Source organism: Microchirus variegatus (genome assembly GCF_963457635.1).
Source record: "Microchirus variegatus genome assembly, chromosome: 5".
Classification (NCBI taxonomy): domain Eukaryota; kingdom Metazoa; phylum Chordata; class Actinopteri; order Pleuronectiformes; family Soleidae; genus Microchirus; species Microchirus variegatus.
In genome coordinates, this window is record NC_139806.1 from 3,153,273 (window position 1) to 3,170,991 (window position 17,719).

The 17,719-nt window shown below is 40.5% G+C and overlaps 1 protein-coding gene and 1 long non-coding RNA gene across 2 annotated transcripts; one reads left to right on the forward strand and one right to left on the reverse strand.

Annotated features, from left to right (window-relative positions):
- Positions 1-327: 327 nt before the first annotated feature.
- On the reverse strand, positions 328-14,963 carry LOC310927751. The gene is made up of 6 exons (XR_014592833.1): positions 14,898-14,963; positions 14,670-14,804; positions 7,576-7,718; positions 2,259-2,366; positions 732-806; positions 328-616 (listed from the first exon to the last, which is right to left on the reverse strand). It is a non-coding gene; the product is annotated as an uncharacterized lncRNA (long non-coding RNA).
- Positions 3,446-13,617, forward strand: LOC310927748 (myosin-7-like). Its single transcript, XM_083890134.1, has 39 exons — positions 3,446-3,481; positions 3,631-3,678; positions 4,023-4,231; positions 4,316-4,459; positions 4,539-4,695; positions 4,776-4,803; positions 4,889-4,997; positions 5,300-5,392; positions 5,479-5,542; positions 5,619-5,717; positions 5,793-5,896; positions 5,992-6,130; positions 6,200-6,318; positions 6,401-6,550; positions 6,642-6,812; positions 6,890-7,199; positions 7,347-7,423; positions 7,534-7,739; positions 7,921-8,044; positions 8,162-8,298; positions 8,389-8,644; positions 8,738-8,980; positions 9,071-9,247; positions 9,342-9,487; positions 9,572-9,662; positions 9,763-10,152; positions 10,241-10,367; positions 10,448-10,566; positions 10,643-10,839; positions 10,912-11,095; positions 11,177-11,342; positions 11,412-11,536; positions 11,619-11,927; positions 12,019-12,222; positions 12,312-12,608; positions 12,727-12,831; positions 12,940-13,035; positions 13,128-13,262; positions 13,476-13,617. Exons 3-39 carry the CDS (start codon positions 4,031-4,033, stop codon positions 13,494-13,496), a joined length of 5,820 nt encoding a protein of 1,939 aa, XP_083746260.1. The 5' UTR covers positions 3,446-3,481; positions 3,631-3,678; positions 4,023-4,030; the 3' UTR covers positions 13,497-13,617.
- Positions 14,964-17,719: the final 2,756 nt, after the last annotated feature.

The following is a 17,719-nucleotide window of genomic DNA, read 5'->3' on the forward strand; positions in this document are numbered from 1 at the left end:
AGAAACAAAGACATATATATTTTTAAAGATTTATTTAGAACAGACCACAAAAAGTGCAACAAATAGAACAAAAATAGAGTTTTCACACAACTATTTACAGTAAACACACTCAAATAAACGACATTGGGGCAACAACTAAACTAAACTTTACAATGAAATCAACTATTTACAATAAATATAGAGAGTAATACAAGTAAAATAATACAAGTTATCAACCATAAAAACAAAAATTCACAGCAAAGACAACACAATAATACTCTGATAAATCTATTTCAAACTATTTACAATATAACTACTACAACTATAAATACTATAACTATTTATCAGGATTGGATAAAATCATCCAGAGGACAATGCACTCTGCCACGGTACTGACTGTGTCCAGTGTCAGCAGAAGTGAGCACACTGTTTACAGGTGTTTGCCTCCACTGTTCTCCTGTACGGCCTCTTTAAAGTAGTCCCTGTCTCCTCTGTAGTGCTGGACTCACTAGTTTGTGGGCTGGTGCCCTGAACTGGAGGAGGAAGGACGACTTGAACCAGACCCAGAGTTTGCCCTGTCACTGTGAACAACTGAGGCAGCTGCAACATGAGCCACACCGAATCTTGACTTTGTAAACTGAAGAGAGCATAAAAGCAGAGTCATGAGAGGACTTTGTCGTCAAACTAACCTTCAGTGAATAAAATGTCAAATATTCATTGTCAATCCATCAGTCAGTAACTGTAACTTTTACCATTGCCAAACTCAAGTGCCGCTTCCCCACAGTCTGCTGAGAAGGACCTGCTGCATGCTGTGGCCCCACTGTGCCCTAGAGAGGTCCGTGGCAGAGTACATACAATCAGAAATTAGTTTGTGTACTTATACACACACACCTCAATGTAATATTATAATATTTCGTCAAAAATCTGAAATTTAAAAAAAAAAAAAATGTTGGTAAAATTTTTGGAAAAAACGTCATATGATACTATGTTGTCCAAAATTAGACAATTTAAAAAAAATATTTTTTTTTGGTCCAAAATGTGACCAAAACGTCATGCTATACTATGTTGTCGACCTCAATGTCATACTACACTATTTGGTCCAAAATCTGACAATTTTTTTGAAAAAAAACTTTGGGTCCAAAATTTGACAAAAAAGACATACTATACTATGTCGTCCAAAATAGGAAAAAAATGTTTGTTTGTTTTTTTGGTCCAAAATTTGACAAAAACCTCATACTATACTATGTTGTCTAAATTGGACAATTTAAAAAAAAAAAAACATTTTGGTCCAAATTTGACAGAAATGTCATAGGTCTGTATGTCGGCCTAATGGATAAGGAGCTGGACTCCTGTGCCACAGATTGTGGGTTTGAGTCCCATAGGTGGTGAATGTCATTGAGATGAGGTAGAGTAAGGCAATCAAACAAATGTCATACCATACCATGTTGTCCAAAATCAGACATATTAAAAAAAACAAAACATTTCTTTAGTCCATAATGTGACCAAAACGTCACACTATACTATGTCATCGACCTCAATGTCATACTACACTATTTAACTAGGTAGAGTAAGGCAATCAAAAAAAGTCATACAATACCATGTTGTCCAAAATTAGACAATTTAAAAAAGGAAACAGTTTTTTTAGTCCAAAACGTCATACTATACTATGTCGTCGACCTCAATGTCATACTAACCCACGTCCAAAATCTGACCATTTTTTTTAAAAATAAAATGTTGGTCCAAACTTTGAAAAAAACGCCATACTATACTATGTCGTCCAAAATCGGGCAATTTAAAAAAATAATAATAATTTTTTAGTCCAAAATGTGACTTATACGTCATACCAGGTATACTATACTATGTCGTCGACCTCAACTACACTATTTCATCCAAAATCTGACTTTTTTTTTGAAAAAAATTTTTGTCCAAAATTTGAAAAAAGGTCATACTATACTATGTCGTCCAAAATCGTACAAGTAAAAAAAAAATGTTTTTGTCCAAAACTATACTATGTCGTCCAACATTTTTACAAAAAAATGTTTTGGTTAAAAATTTGATAAAAATGCCATACTATACTATGTCGTCCAAAATTTGAAAATTTCTTGTTAAAAAGTTTTTCTGGTCTACAATTTGACAAAAACGTCATACGTTGTATGTCATCCAAAATGTGACAATTTTTTGAACATTTTTTTTTTTACCATCCACGCTCTAATAACGACAAAACTACAAAAGCTCTGAAACAGTTTCCTGAAATGCAAACAACAAAATATTGGCCTTACCTTCGGGGTAAGTCTGCGTGGCTGTGACTCAGAGAAGGAGATGAAATTCAGGGATGGGGGAAAGCAACACAGGGCACAGACGGAGGTTTCCACAGGGGTTTGAGACAGCTGCGAATGAGAATGAGTCCAACAATGTGAAAGCAAATTCTGATCAACCCAGAAACGGTCCAATGGAACATTGCTCAGCACCAAGGAAACACAAATTGCCATTTGTCTTTTCAGCAACAACCATCTGTAATGTAGTGCGTTCTACTCATGTTCTATGAACAGACAGACAAACAGCTAACAAGGCTAATTCACACCACAGCTCTGCAACGGCAAATACTTTTACTTCCAAGACGGAATAAAACGTGATTTCTGCGTGTATTTCAGTGTTGTGCACCTGTTCCCCCTTCATCCATCATGACATCACGCTGTTCGGCTATAACGGTGTCCTCGGGAGTCTGCCCTTCTCAATCAGAGAGAAAAAAAATCCAGCCAAGAATTTCACAGGGTTATCTTTGTCCTCAAGGCCAAAGGAAAGGGAATAATGCCATGAGGACACCATGAGACAAAGGGCGTACACCTCGCCGGGCAGAACAGTGGAGAGCCAACTTAGCTCTCGATTGACAACAGCTGCTCACTTGACCACGAGTGACCTTTGCTGAACTTGATCTTTTCAGAGCGATCTTAGCGCTAACGGTCAAACATTGTTCTCAAGGTGCAGATGTGTCCGTAAGTAACACAGTCGTATTAAATCATTACTCTGCAGACACGGTGAATTGTAAACAGGAATTTAAATGGATCACATTCACACCCTATATAACATCAAATCATTATCGTGAGCAGTAAGAGAGACAAACATATTGATGCTATGAAACTGCATTTAACAGATTTAACTTCAAGAAGACAGTGGCTAACAAAGTACTTATTAGTATATATTTCATATGAATCAAACAGGGAGGTCATTTGATACGGAGCCTGTCCCTGATCCCCCACCTCTTGCCCTCCCCTTTCTCTGTAACATGTATTGTCCTCGCCTTGTTTGTCACAAGGTGACAGCAACAAATAGCAGCGGTGCATCTTTCCCCAATTAGGAGAATGCTTTTTTAAAATGTGCAACCTTTCTCCGAGAAGAAATTCACTCCATATTTGGTGGATTAACGACCTTTATTAAGGGAGGGAGGGCTGCAGTCGGACACAGGGCCGGACACTTCTCTTGATTGAAGGTTGAGAGTCAAAAGGTAAGTAAAACATTTACGCATATGAAGTAGAAATGGATGGAAATCTCCATGAGATACTTTTCATTTGTTTTTGGTGTAAGTAAGTTTTTAGTATTTAGAGATTTTATTTTGCTGGTGGTGAGGGATGTTTTATTGTTTGGTTTGAATAGTGAGAGCCCAACTGACATTATTCTTCGCTGTAGTCCGACCCACCCAAGGTAAACGCCACTTTTCATTCCATTTGAACTAATCATGACTAAAGCCCCCTTATTTTAAGATTTTGATTACTGAAGTTGGAATTGAATGACTGTGGCATCTCATGATTTTAAGGCCAAGGTCATTTTCATACTGAAAGGATTTGACATGGTTTGGCTTCCTATACTAATTCTTGAATAATTAACCGCTGTACATATTATTGTTGGATTTAGGCAAGCATTTATGTAAGACATCATATTATGAAAACACTGAGAGCTCATTTCCATACCGTATTTCTGTCTGTGCTATTCATCTTTATGTCCATGACAGTTACAGTATATCTTCCATATGTGCTTATTTTTGACAGGTTGAAACATGGGGGATGCTGTCATGGCAGAATTTGGGCCTGCTGCCCCTTTTCTCAGGAAGTCAGATAAGGAGCGTCTGGAAGCCCAGACTCGTATATTTGACATGAAGAAGGAGTGCTTTGTTCCCGACACTGAGAAAGAGTATGTCAAAGCTACCATCACCAGCAGAGACGGTGACAAAGTCACCGCTAACACTGAATTTGGGAAGGTAAATAAAGTTTAGATAGACAAAAACCCAAAGGACTGGCAGTTGGTGATTGGTTTTGCTCACATTTCTTATTTTCTTTTGTAGACCGTGACAGTGAAGGAGTGTGACGTCCACCCTCAGAATCCGCCAAAGTTTGATAAAATTGAAGACATGGCCATGTTCACTTTCCTCCATGAGCCCGCTGTGCTGTTTAACCTCAAAGAGCGTTACGCAGCATGGATGATCTATGTAAGATACAGATGCTTCATCTGTAACTTTGTTCACTTTCCATCACTCAGTGTCTAAAAACCCTATTTTACCACGATAGACCTACTCTGGCCTCTTCTGTGTGACTGTCAACCCCTACAAGGGGCTGCCAGTCTACAACCAAGAAGTGGTTGTTGCCTACAGAGGAAAGAAGAGGAGTGAAGCTCCTCCTCACATCTTCTCCATCTCTGACAACGCCTACCAGTACATGCTGTCAGGTACGTAATCCGTTTAATACTTCACGTTCTTCTCAATTTCCATTATGCCATTTTTAACTGGACGTTTCTCTCAACGACAGACAGAGAAAACCAGTCAATCCTTATCACGTAAGTCACACAGCAAACTAAGATCTTCTCAGTGTTTCAGGACGATCAGCCTTTGACTAAAACTCACTGTCTCTTTTCGACCCAGTGGAGAATCCGGTGCTGGAAAGACTGTCAACACCAAACGTGTCATCCAGTACTTTGCCAGCATTGCAGCTGCCCCAGGTCTAAAGAAAGATGCTGCCTCAGAAAAGAAGGTCTGTACAGAGAGTTGAAGTATCACAGTCTAATAATGCAAATCAGTGGTTCTCATACACCTAGGACCTCCTGAGACAACATTGAGCTCTTGAAGAAACACCATTATCCCTACAAAGTTAAAACACAGTGGTGTAAATAGGCTGAGCTAAGTGAGCCATGGACATTTCCCAATAAGATAATTTGGTGGTACACGTACCAGAACTTATGAACCATGGATGTAAATAATCTATAAAACCTAAAACTGATTTTCTCACTTTACACATTTGAAAACAAACCTAAAGTTGTGTCTTCAACAAAACAGGGAACCCTAGAGGACCAGATTATCCAGGCTAACCCAGCTCTGGAGGCCTTTGGTAATGCCAAGACCATCAGGAATGACAACTCCTCTAGATTTGTGAGTACCTGTGTGATCACAAATAGTTCTTCATTCGTAAAGTGACAAAATCGACGTCACATAAACCTAACCTGTTCATCTCTTAGGGAAAATTCATCCGCATTCATTTTGACAACAGAGGAAAGCTGGCATCTGCCGACATTGAAACTTGTAAGTGCCAAATAGTGCACATACCCATCAGCTTTACACAGCACCACAGAACAACCGTGTCTTTCCCCCCCGATAGACCTTCTGGAGAAGTCTCGTGTGACCTACCAGCTTAAAGCTGAGAGAGACTACCACATTTTCTACCAGATCTTGTCTCAGATAAAGCCTGAACTTCTGGGTGAGTGTGACATACACGTGTCTGTAACTGTGTATCATGAATAAACACTAACTACGTTGATAAATCTCTTTAAAGAAATGATGCTCATCACCAACAACCCCTATGACTACGCCTTCATCTCCCAAGGAGAGACAACTGTTACTTCTATCAATGATTCTGAGGAGCTCATGGCCACAGATGTGAGCTTAGTCTTAAAATCTCACTCAACTCCTTATTCATAAGTCAACGTCGAATTGCCAGAGATGTTATTTTAATCATATTTTATCCAATGCAGGAAGCATTTGATGTGCTGGGCTTCACTCAAGAAGAGAAGAACAGTATTTACAAACTGGTTGGAGCCATCATGCACTATGGCAACATGAAGTTTAAGCAGAAACAGCGAGAGGAACAGGCTGAGGCTGATGGCACTGAAGGTAAGAGACTGAACAAAAAGACGTGACTTTTTAGATGACCTTGAAATTAACACCACAACTTCTTAACAGATGCTGACAAAGCAGCGTATCTGATGGGCCTGAACTCTGCCGACCTCATCAAAGGTCTCTGTCACCCAAGAGTCAAAGTAGGAAACGAGTGGGTCACCAAGGGACAGAACGTCGCCCAGGTGAGAGAATATCAATTTTCTAACTAACTAAATAAATAAATAAAGATGGATTTATTGACTCTTATTTACTTCCTTGTCATAGGTGAACTATGCTATTGGTGCACTGTCTAAGTCAGTGTACGAAAGGATGTTCCTGTGGATGGTCTTCAGAATCAACAATTCCCTGGACACCAAACAGCCTCGCCAGTACTTCATCGGTGTACTGGACATCGCTGGGTTTGAAATCTTTGAAGTGAGCTCCAAAAAAACCCCCCCAAAAATATGTGTGAAGTTTAGTTTGGTTTAAATGATCAAACCTCAAACTGGGGACTATTTCATTACAGTTCAACACCTTTGAGCAGCTGTGCATCAACTTCACCAATGAAAAACTGCAACAGTTTTTCAACCACCACATGTTTGTGCTGGAGCAGGAAGAGTACAAGAAAGAGGGCATTGAATGGACTTTCATTGATTTTGGTATGGATTTGCAGGCCTGTATTGACCTCATTGAGAAGGTGAGAGACGACAACATGAAAAACCCCACAAAACAAAACAAAAATTTCCCAAACTAATTCATACTTTGTCTCTTCAGCCCATGGGTATCATGTCCATCCTTGAAGAGGAGTGCATGTTCCCCAAAGCCTCTGATGCTACTTTTAAAGCTAAGCTCTATGACAACCATCTGGGCAAATCTGCCAACTTCCAAAAGCCCAGAATTGTCAAAGGGAAACCAGAGGCCCATTTTGCCCTGATGCACTATGCTGGAACTGTTGATTACAATATCAATAACTGGCTGGTGAAGAACAAGGACCCTCTGAATGAGACTGTAGTTACCCTGTACCAGAAGTCGAATCTTAAGCTGCTTTCTGCTCTCTTTGCAAATTACGCTGGATCTGACTCAGGTTTGTAGCATCTTAGCTTCAAAACAATCACCAATGTACAATGTGCAGATAGAGAATCTTTATACTAAGTCAGATTTTTCTATATGTGTTGTTGTTGTTTCTCTTCCGTGTCTCTGCTGCTCATTGTCTTCAGTGTCTCCTATTTAGCCCAGGAAGGTGGTGGGAAGGGCAAAGGTAGCAAGAAGAAAGGTTCATCTTTCCAAACTGTATCAGCCCTTCACAGGGTAAGATCAACATAGATCGTATTGATTTTATACTTGTGACACATTAATTGTGACATATTCAGAAGACACAGGTGTTTGGCAAACCCTTCGGTCCTCTCTTGCGCTCACAGGAAAACCTGAACAAGCTGATGACCAACTTGAGGTCTACTCACCCTCACTTTGTGCGCTGCATCATCCCCAACGAGACCAAGACTCCTGGGGCCATGGAGAATCCCCTGGTGATGCACCAGTTGCGCTGTAACGGTGTGCTGGAGGGCATCAGGATCTGCAGGAAAGGTTTCCCCAACAGGATCCTCTACGGAGATTTCAAACAGAGGTTTGCAGATGGGTGAAAAAATGATAGCAGCGAATGCCAAAGCATACATTTCCCTGGGAGAACACAAATGCAAATGTTAAAAACAGTGGAGTCTAACATTCTCTTTATGTGTGATAGTTATTTTTGACAGTCCATACAACATGAAACACAACTATAGCAATCTTTGTTCACTTTTACACAGATACCGTATTCTGAACCCAAATGCTATCCCTGAGGGACAGTTCATCGATAACAAGAAAGCTTCGGAGAAGCTACTGGGATCCTTGGATATAGACCATAGTCAGTATAAATTGGGACACACCAAGGTATTGCTGAAATACATATCTACATACAGAGTACAAAGCATATTTATTATTGCTTCAGTTCATACAGGCTTTGACAGGCACATAGTTCAGATATTTCCGTGTCTGCAAAAAATTCAGGTATTCTTCAAAGCTGGACTGCTCGGTCTGCTGGAGGAGATGCGAGATGACCGTTTAGCTCTCATCATCACCAGGCTGCAGGCAAGATCCCGAGGTGTTCTGGCAAGAATTGAATTCCAGAAGATTGTTGAACGCAGGTAAATATGAATTATATTCAAAAAGCAACATTGTTCAACTGGAACCTCTCTGCCAAAAACAGCATTAAAATATGACAATGTCATCCACAGGGATTCACTGCTTGTGATCCAGTGGAACATCCGTGCCTTCATGGGGGTCAAGAATTGGCCCTGGATGAAGATGTACTTTAAAATCAAGCCCCTGCTGAAGTCAGCAGAGACTGAGAAGGAGATGGCCAACATGAAAGAAGAGTTCACCAAACTGAAAGAGGCTTACGCAAAATCGGAAGCCCGTAGGAAGGAACTTGAAGAAAAAATGGTTTCTCTTCTCCAAGAGAAGAATGACCTGCAGCTCCAAGTTCAGGCTGTATGTTCACAATCTGTCACTGTCAGCAATACTAAATATATCAACATTAAACAGAGACAGTTGTGGTGTAAAGCTGTGCCTTTTTAACAACAGGAGCAAGACAATCTTGGTGATGCTGAAGAAAGATGTGAGGGTCTGATCAAGAGTAAGATTCAGCTGGAGGCAAAAATCAAAGAGTTGACTGAAAGGCTGGATGATGAGGAGGAGATGAACGCTGATCTGACTGCCAAGAAGAGGAAGCTGGAGGATGAGTGCTCTGAGTTAAAGAAAGACATTGATGACTTAGAGTTAACTCTGGCTAAAGTGGAAAAAGAGAAGCATGCCACTGAGAACAAGGTACCACAAACACCAATCACAGCAAAATGATGGTGTCCAAATATATTCTGCATTGAGTTGTTTTTAACTAGAAATGTCCTCTGACCACAGGTAAAGAACCTGACTGAGGAGATGGCGGCGCTGGATGAAATCATTGCCAAGTTAACCAAGGAAAAGAAAGCCTTACAGGAGGCTCATCAGCAAACACTGGATGATCTGCAGAGTGAAGAAGACAAAGTCAACACTCTGACCAAGGCCAAAGTCAAGCTGGAACAGCAAGTGGATGATGTGAGAATGTAGTCAATGACCATTTGGTGGCATGGTTACAAAACAGTAAGATAAAGAAAATTTATACAAACGCAATAAATATTGTCATCCACAGCTTGAAGGATCTCTGGAACAAGAGAAGAAAATACGTATGGATCTTGAGAGAGCAAAGCGAAAGCTTGAAGGAGACCTGAAGCTAGCACACGAGAGTATCATGGATCTAGAAAATGATAAACAGCAACTTGAAGAGCGGCTGAAAAAGTAAAACATCCACTAATAGATACTACACAAAGTGTCGTCTGCTACAAACTGATGATGCAGTTAACTGTTTTTCTTTATCCACAGGAAAGATTTTGAAATAAACCAACTCAATAGCAAAATAGAAGATGAACAAATAATAAGTGCCCAGCTCCAGAAAAAATTGAAGGAGCTGCAGGTAATGTTCAATAATGAGAAAACAAATTAACTCCTACAATATCATCTGCAACTTGTAGCCTAGTAGATAAAGCTAAACAAACTAAATTTTGGCTCAACAGGCTCGCATTGAAGAGCTTGAGGAAGAGCTGGAGGCAGAGCGAGCTGCAAGAGCCAAGGTGGAGAAGCAGAGAGCAGACTTGGCCAGAGAGCTGGAGGAGATCAGTGAGAGGCTGGAGGAGGCTGGTGGAGCAACATCTGCCCAGATTGAGATGAACAAGAAGAGGGAGGCCGAGTTCCAGAAACTGCGCAGAGACCTTGAAGAGGCCACTCTGCAGCATGAATCCACTGCTGCCACACTCAGGAAGAAACAAGCTGACAGCGTCGCTGACCTGGGAGAGCAGATAGACAACCTGCAGAGAGTCAAGCAGAAACTGGAGAAGGAAAAGAGTGAGCTCAGACTGGAGCTGGACGATGTCGTCTCCAATATGGAACATATTGTGAAGACAAAGGTAAAATACACTAAACTTTTCTACTAAATGTAGTTTTGAGTTTACACCTCTCCTGTGAGCCAGGTGTTATATTGTCTTCTCTTTTCAGAATAACTTGGAGAAGATGAACAGGTCTCTGGAAGATCAGATGAATGAATATAAAACAAAGGCAGAAGAAGGACACCGTGTCATCAATGACTTCACCATGCAGAAAGCCAAACTTCAAACTGAAAATGGTATGCGTTTGATTTGAACTTGAAAATTACCTTCCCTTTGGACGGGATATGTCCTCATTTCATCCTTTCTTCAAAATTAGGTGAACTTTCAAGGCAGGTTGAGGAAAAAGACTCTTTGGTGTCTCAGCTCACCAGAGGAAAACAGTCCTACTCTCAACAAATTGAAGACCTTAAAAGACAACTGGAGGAGGAAGTCAAGGTAGTAAAGGAAGTTTTTACAACCTTATGGTACAGAGTAAATGAGCATGAGGAATTTATGTGTTATTAATTTTTAGGCCAAGAATGCTTTAGCTCATGCAGTGCAGTCTTCTCGCCACGACTGTGACCTTCTCAGAGAGCAGTATGAGGAGGAGCAGGAGGCCAAGGGTGAACTGCAGCGTGGCATGTCCAAGGCCAACTCTGAGGTGGCTCAGTGGAGAACTAAGTACGAAACTGATGCCATCCAGAGGACCGAGGAGCTGGAGGAGGCCAAGTGAGTAAAACACATCATACTTTGGTACAGTTTACGAGGATATAATGTTGATTGGATTGTGCTGCACTCCAGAAAAAAGCTGGCTCAGCGTCTGCAGGATGCTGAGGAAGCTGTTGAAGCAGTGAATGCTAAATGTTCCTCTCTGGAGAAGACCAAACACAGGCTGCAGAATGAGATTGAAGATCTCATGGTGGATGTGGAGAGGTCTAATGCTGCTGCTGCTGTTCTGGACAAGAAGCAAAGGAACTTTGACAAGGTATAATTTAAAATACACATAGCAAAGTCTCCCTTTTCAATAAAGACTTGGGAAATAATTATACGCATACACATATTTCAGGTCTTGTCAGAATGGAAACAGAAGTATGAGGAGTCTCAGTCAGAGCTTGAAAGCTCTCAAAAGGAAGCCAGGTCTTTGAGCACTGAGCTCTTCAAACTGAAGAACTCCTATGAAGAAGCTCTTGAACATCTGGAGACCATGAAGAGAGAGAACAAGAACCTGCAGGGTAAGAGAAAGAGTTTGAAATCTATTTATTGTGGCTCAACCAATAATTGTGTTTAATGTTGTGTCTTAGAGGAAATATCTGACCTCACTGAACAAATTGGTGAGGGAGGAAAAACTATTCATGAGCTTGAGAAGATTCGTAAACAACTGGAACAAGAGAAGTCAGACATACAGACAGCTCTGGAGGAGGCAGAGGTATAATGAAAATTCTGATGTCTATGAAGTGCAACTTTTAGTCATCATATGTGTATTTTGACATTATTTTCTGTCATCTTAGGCCTCTCTGGAGCATGAGGAAGGAAAGATTCTCAGAGCCCAGCTGGAGTTCAATCAGGTCAAAGCTGACATTGAGCGCAAACTGTCTGAAAAAGATGAAGAGATGGAGCAAGCGAAGAGAAACCAACAGCGAACCGTGGACACTCTTCAGAGCTCTCTTGAGGCAGAGACTCGCAGCAGGAACGAGGCCCTGCGTATCAAGAAGAAGATGGAGGGAGACCTCAATGAGATGGAGATCCAGCTGAGTCAAGCCAACAGGCAGGCAGCTGAGGCCCAGAAACAACTGAAATCTGTTCATGCACATTTGAAGGTTTGAACGAGCTTGATTCAATACAGATTTGATGCTACTGCCTTTAGAAAACATCATTCAAAATCAAGTCTTGTGGGTTTTCATCTTACAGGATGTTCAGCTCCAGCTTGATGAGTCTATGCGAGCTAATGACGATATGAAGGAAAACATGGCCATCATTGAGAGGCGCAACACCCTGCTCCAGGCTGAACTGGAAGAACTGAGGGCTGCTCTGGAGCAAACTGAGAGAAGTCGCAAACATGCTGAGCAAGAGCTGATGGATGTTAGCGAGAGGGTGCAGCTACTGCACTCACAGGTAAAATGCAGTGGCCATCCATATTTTCCTGCATGTTTGATTCACAACCTGTTTTCCACTGAAAAATATACATTCTTATGCAACACTAGAACACCAGCCTGATAAACCAGAAGAAGAAGCTGGAGGCTGACACTTCCCAGCTTCAGACAGAAGTAGAAGACGCTGTGCAGGAGTGCAGAAACGCTGAAGAGAAGGCCAAGAAGGCCATCACTGATGCTGCCATGATGGCAGAGGAGCTGAAGAAAGAGCAGGACACCAGCGCTCACCTGGAGCGTATGAAGAAGAACATGGAGCAAACCATCAAAGACCTGCAGCACCGTCTGGACGAAGCTGAGCAGATCGCTATGAAGGGAGGCAAGAAGCAGGTGCAGAAGCTGGAGGCCAGGGTGAGTAAAACTCAGTTATTTGGTGTTTGCCATATTTTAAATACTGTAACATAAATATCTGGTATCTCATTTGGTCTAATAAATAAATGCTGACCGTTGTTGTTCTTACATCCTGCAGGTCAAGGAACTTGAAAACGAAGTGGAAAGCGAACAGAAAAAAGCCAGTGATGCTATTAAGGGAGTAAGAAAGTATGAAAGACGTATAAAGGAGCTAACTTATCAGGTAAAATACAATCTTTAACCAACTTTGTTATGCTATTAAAAGTATATTCAGAGTCAGTATATACTTATGATTATGATTCTTATTGTAATTTCATGTTTTGCTTATTAGACTGAGGAAGACCGTAAGAATCTGGCACGTCTTCAAGACTTGGTGGACAAGCTGCAGCTGAAGGTCAAATCCTACAAGAGAAGCACAGAGGAGGCTGTAAGTGCTACACATTTTAAATACCGACTTCCAACTGAACATGAAAACAATGTGGGCGGACGTAAAACATCGGTGTCGTTTCTGCTTCATAGGAGGAACAGGCCAACACTCATCTCACCAAGTTCCGCAAGATTCAACACGAGCTCGATGAAGCCGAAGAGAGAGCTGACATCGCCGAGTCTCAAGTCAACAAGCTACGCGCTAAGAGCAGAGATGTGGGGTCAAAGGTTGGTCCAAATGTATTGTACATGAAGTCAAATGTGTTAACTTTGGAAACATCCGAGCAGACACATTGGCAAATGACCTGACATTTTTAACTTTACTTTATTTGCTTTGTATAGAACAATACTTGCTATTTTGATGTGACAGTCATCAGATTAATATCACAAAACACTGGCAACAACTCATTATTTTTGTTTTTTTTCCCTTCTTTTTTACAGAAAGGACTTGAGGGAGAGTGAAGTTCCTTCAAACCTACCTACCTGAGACACTGGCTGCTTATGTAATGGTGTCTCCCTAAGTTTGTCTTTTTAGTTCAGTAGTTTTGTAGCCGTCTTGGTTACACTAATAAACAATGATCAAACAAATGAAAGCGCTGTCTTTGCAATTGTATGTTCTTGTGTTATTGAAGAGATGTAAAAACACTGAGGAGGACTTCATGGATTCAGGGGGACAAAAAAACTACTTCACTAAATACTGCTAAATTGACTATTCATTCACACTTAACCAAAGTATAAAGGAAAACGTATGTAAGTGTATTTCATATAATACAATAGATAACTTCCAGATATTTATTTCTGATGAAAGAAAATATAAAACAAGACATAAATGATGGTCAAGTCAATTGAATTCCAAATAATTCAGACCCCAAATGAAAAGATGCATGAATGTGAACAATATTAAAATATTTGTTACCTCAATAAATTCCATGAAAACAAAGTGAAATAGTGATATTTGACAACACAAAGCTCTGTGTCTTAAAGCAATTCAGACAATAATTTTTTTCCTTAACCATATTTTATCCTTCCCCGTATGAATCATGTGTGGTATTTCACTTCAAGTTGCCAAGGTAACTCTGTTACATGAACAGCAGAGGGCGCTCCAGTCTGTCCTGTTTAAGCTACCTTTAAACAGAACACACTTGACATGCTCATATCACCCATGGTATTACATACATAACATTGCTTTTCTATGGAAATAAGAAGGGTTACAACCTTTTCTCTTATAACTCCAAATCAACACACTCTTTGTCAAAATTAACTGAAACAATTGTAAAATTGTGAAAAGACAAAGTCCTTACTTATTTCTCCACTGAAAAAATAACACAGGGTAATATAACGCTGTTATATTTACAAAGAACTCACTTGTTTCCATCATGTATTATTGAACTCATTTCTGTTCTGTGATATAACGCGTTGTATTTTTGAATTTATATTTGTGCAGAAACACCATGAATAAATGGTAAAAGTGAAAATGACGATACTTACGATACCCTATTGTGATGTTATCTTCCCATTTAAAACTAATTTTTACCAGAAGTTTTACTCAGAAAATTGGACATAATTCCGTGGTGAGGTTCACTTTTGCATACATTAAATCAAATTAGTAAGAATTACAAAGTAAAAGCCACCAACCTTTGAATCAGCAGTGTGGTCTTTCTGTCTGCAGTAATATACATGCTCCTTTCAGTGCCAGTTGAGGGAGGGACATTTGAAACAGAATGAAGACGACAGAGAATCTGGACTTTGAGGTGCCGTCCTCCAAGGCACCTAAGAGAATCAAGACATTATGGCAAAATTAGATTGGATTATTTTTCCACACATTATAAGTGATTATAATAACATGAAACATGTCAACTGTACCGTTCTAACACTTTGCCACGTCCTGATCTTTGCCTCATCAGGAGACAAGTGTCCGCAAAGAAGTCCATCGTCTGAATGAACGGAGAGAAGACGAGGCAAGAGACCAATCGACTTCTGCAAGCCTGTGCCGAAACACAACACCCCCTTAGAAGTGACCTTTACGATGTGACAAAGAACTCATCGTAACAATAGCTTTGTTGGCTCCAGTTTCAAACTTAAGTGAGGCAAGGTGCCTCACACCTTCCCTTATGGATCGGAGGGATTGTAAAAGTCAAAGACACAAGGACTGTAGACAGCTGGGAATGAGACCTTTAATGGACAACGGAGCCTGAAATAGACTGAGGGATAAGTAAAGAAGATGAGAGTTGTAGTGTTGCTGGTTGCCTAAGTGGCTAATGAGCTTTGTATAATTTAATGAGCACCAATTTGTTTCACTTTACCTGGGCTTAATTCCTCAAACAGACCAGGGAAGTAATAACACGATTACACGACTCATTTCCTTCACAGTCACTGACATTTGAGCTGTTAGGTCGCAAATTGTACTATTTTCTATAGACTAATTCAGCGCAACCTTGTACACAACACTACACAGTATACAGAGTACAGTAAGTGGGGTCTGACGGGGCTTATCACCTGTTGCCGTTGGTCAACGGAAAAACAAAAACCTTCCCTGACCACCAGCGTCACAAGCTGTCCCCAAAGGAACCCGGCAGGAATTTCACAAGTTATCTTTGTCCTCAAGGATACATAGAAGAAAACAATGCCTTGTCAACTGGATCAGGCCAAGGGCACTTGCAGCAGCCATGTTTCGAACAGAAGTGTGAAGTGCAGGTCACAGCACTTTGACAGTGTTTCAGGGCACAAGCATTGGATATGTATGTAAGGGGATCACGCAAACACAAACCGGTGACTTTCCTTCTCTTCATTTTATGTCATTGTTGTCATTAAATATTTAATGGTAAAAATATTTTTTGAGGGGATGGCCCCTATAGATCTTTTTTTTACTTAATCTTTTGTAGCTTAATGGACAAAACGACTCCTCTGTTATTGGCACCAAAAGTTCCCATTGCAGACATGTGTTGTTGGGCTTTTTTGCAACTATGTCATCCACGATGTTCTGACCATCACACGTATCATCGAAAAGTTAAGTGTCAGGGTCAGGGTTCTTCTTATGTTTAACAGCAGGTGGCGCTAAAGCCACTGTGGTAAAAACACTGTGGTGTACTACAGTATATGTTGCTTTTTGAATGTACTAATGGTTTAAGTTTCAACACGATGCACATTTTCAATGACATTACAGTCATTAGTAGCAAATTTCAAATCAGTCGAGCCGAGTAGGAGAAGCTGTTCTTTGCACTGAAATGATGTTAATAGTAAAATTTACCTGATGAGTTAAAGCTCAAGACTTTTGTGTCAAAAAAACAATAATCCTTGCCTTTCTTTGCCATCTCATAGGTCTAGTAAGACTTTTTTTTTCCACACACAAAGCCTTAAACAATACGTTGGATACTCTTCAATTAAGGGTTGAGCACCAACTGTTTGCTGGATTTATAGCTAAAAACACATTTTGTGTTCCCACTAGCCACGCAGCAGGTTTTTACGCCTAGCCCGAGACAGACAAGGCCCTCGCCTCGCTTTGATCTGTATGTATGTTACCTAGCCAGAAGTATGTTTGCATGAATCGCACCCAACTCATCGGGCAAAGCCAGTCGTAAATTATTGGCGGTCACACGTTATGAAATATAAAGATATCAAAAGTTCTGTAAAAGAAACCACCCACTCGTCTTCAGATTGGTTAGTTCATCTAGTTAAGCAGTAGGTGGCGCAAACTTTTAAGTCAGGGCCACCATAGAAGGATAAGAGGGTGCAAACACAGGTTATAAATAAAGCGTCAAGTGAGATCAAACCATCGCAATCGACAAAACCCTTATGACATTTCAGTCATTTCTGAATATCATCCTTTGTTTACTTATTTGCTTTTACCATTTAGTGGTAAAGGCATAATTTATCCTCCCTCAAGGATAAAAAGGTTTCTTATCCTTTAACACACATTTGTTTCCAAACCAGAAAATTTCATCCGTTTGACCCGATTTACAACCAATATAACGGATGGAGTTTGACACTTGTTCAGTACAGAGTCGTGCCCTGGTCCAGCTCTTCAAGTCGAGCAACATGTATTTGTGTAACATGAACTTCAGCTTGAATGTGGAGACTCTCAACACTTTCTAAAGAAAAGGAAACAACGCCACGTGTCCAGTGTTGGACTGGTGCGTGTAGATCTTACTGTTGCCAGTGGTGAGTGATAATAAAAGAGATCTCACAGCTGTGACCTTGGCCCCGTCTTGCTTTACAGCAGACAACAGCTGCAGCTCTTCATTGTCTCTCTTGAAATGTATTTCACGCCCCGTCACTTGTCGCATGATTGTTGAAGTACGGAGCTGTGGACGTTTGATGTCCCATAAATCCTGCTCGTCGACTTGCCTCCTTAATATAGCAAGAGTACAATAGCACAGGCAGGTCTGTGATACAAATACGGTGAATATATCATCAAATACACATAGAAAATGTAATTCCTCTATAGATTTTTTAGTGTCAAGGCAAAAGTGAGACAATAATCTGGCTTTAATTTAAAGTTTTGTCACTTGTTGATGTTGTATAATATGACAAAGGCCGATATTTGAATTTAAATATTAAGAATTTTGATGAATTTAAAGTGAATCAAGTATTATTATAACCCACTTTGCTCCCGATAACTCTGTCTAAATCTGAAAAGGACAGACGAGGATAACTTGATGGACTGCAGCCTGTCCCTGCTCCCTCAC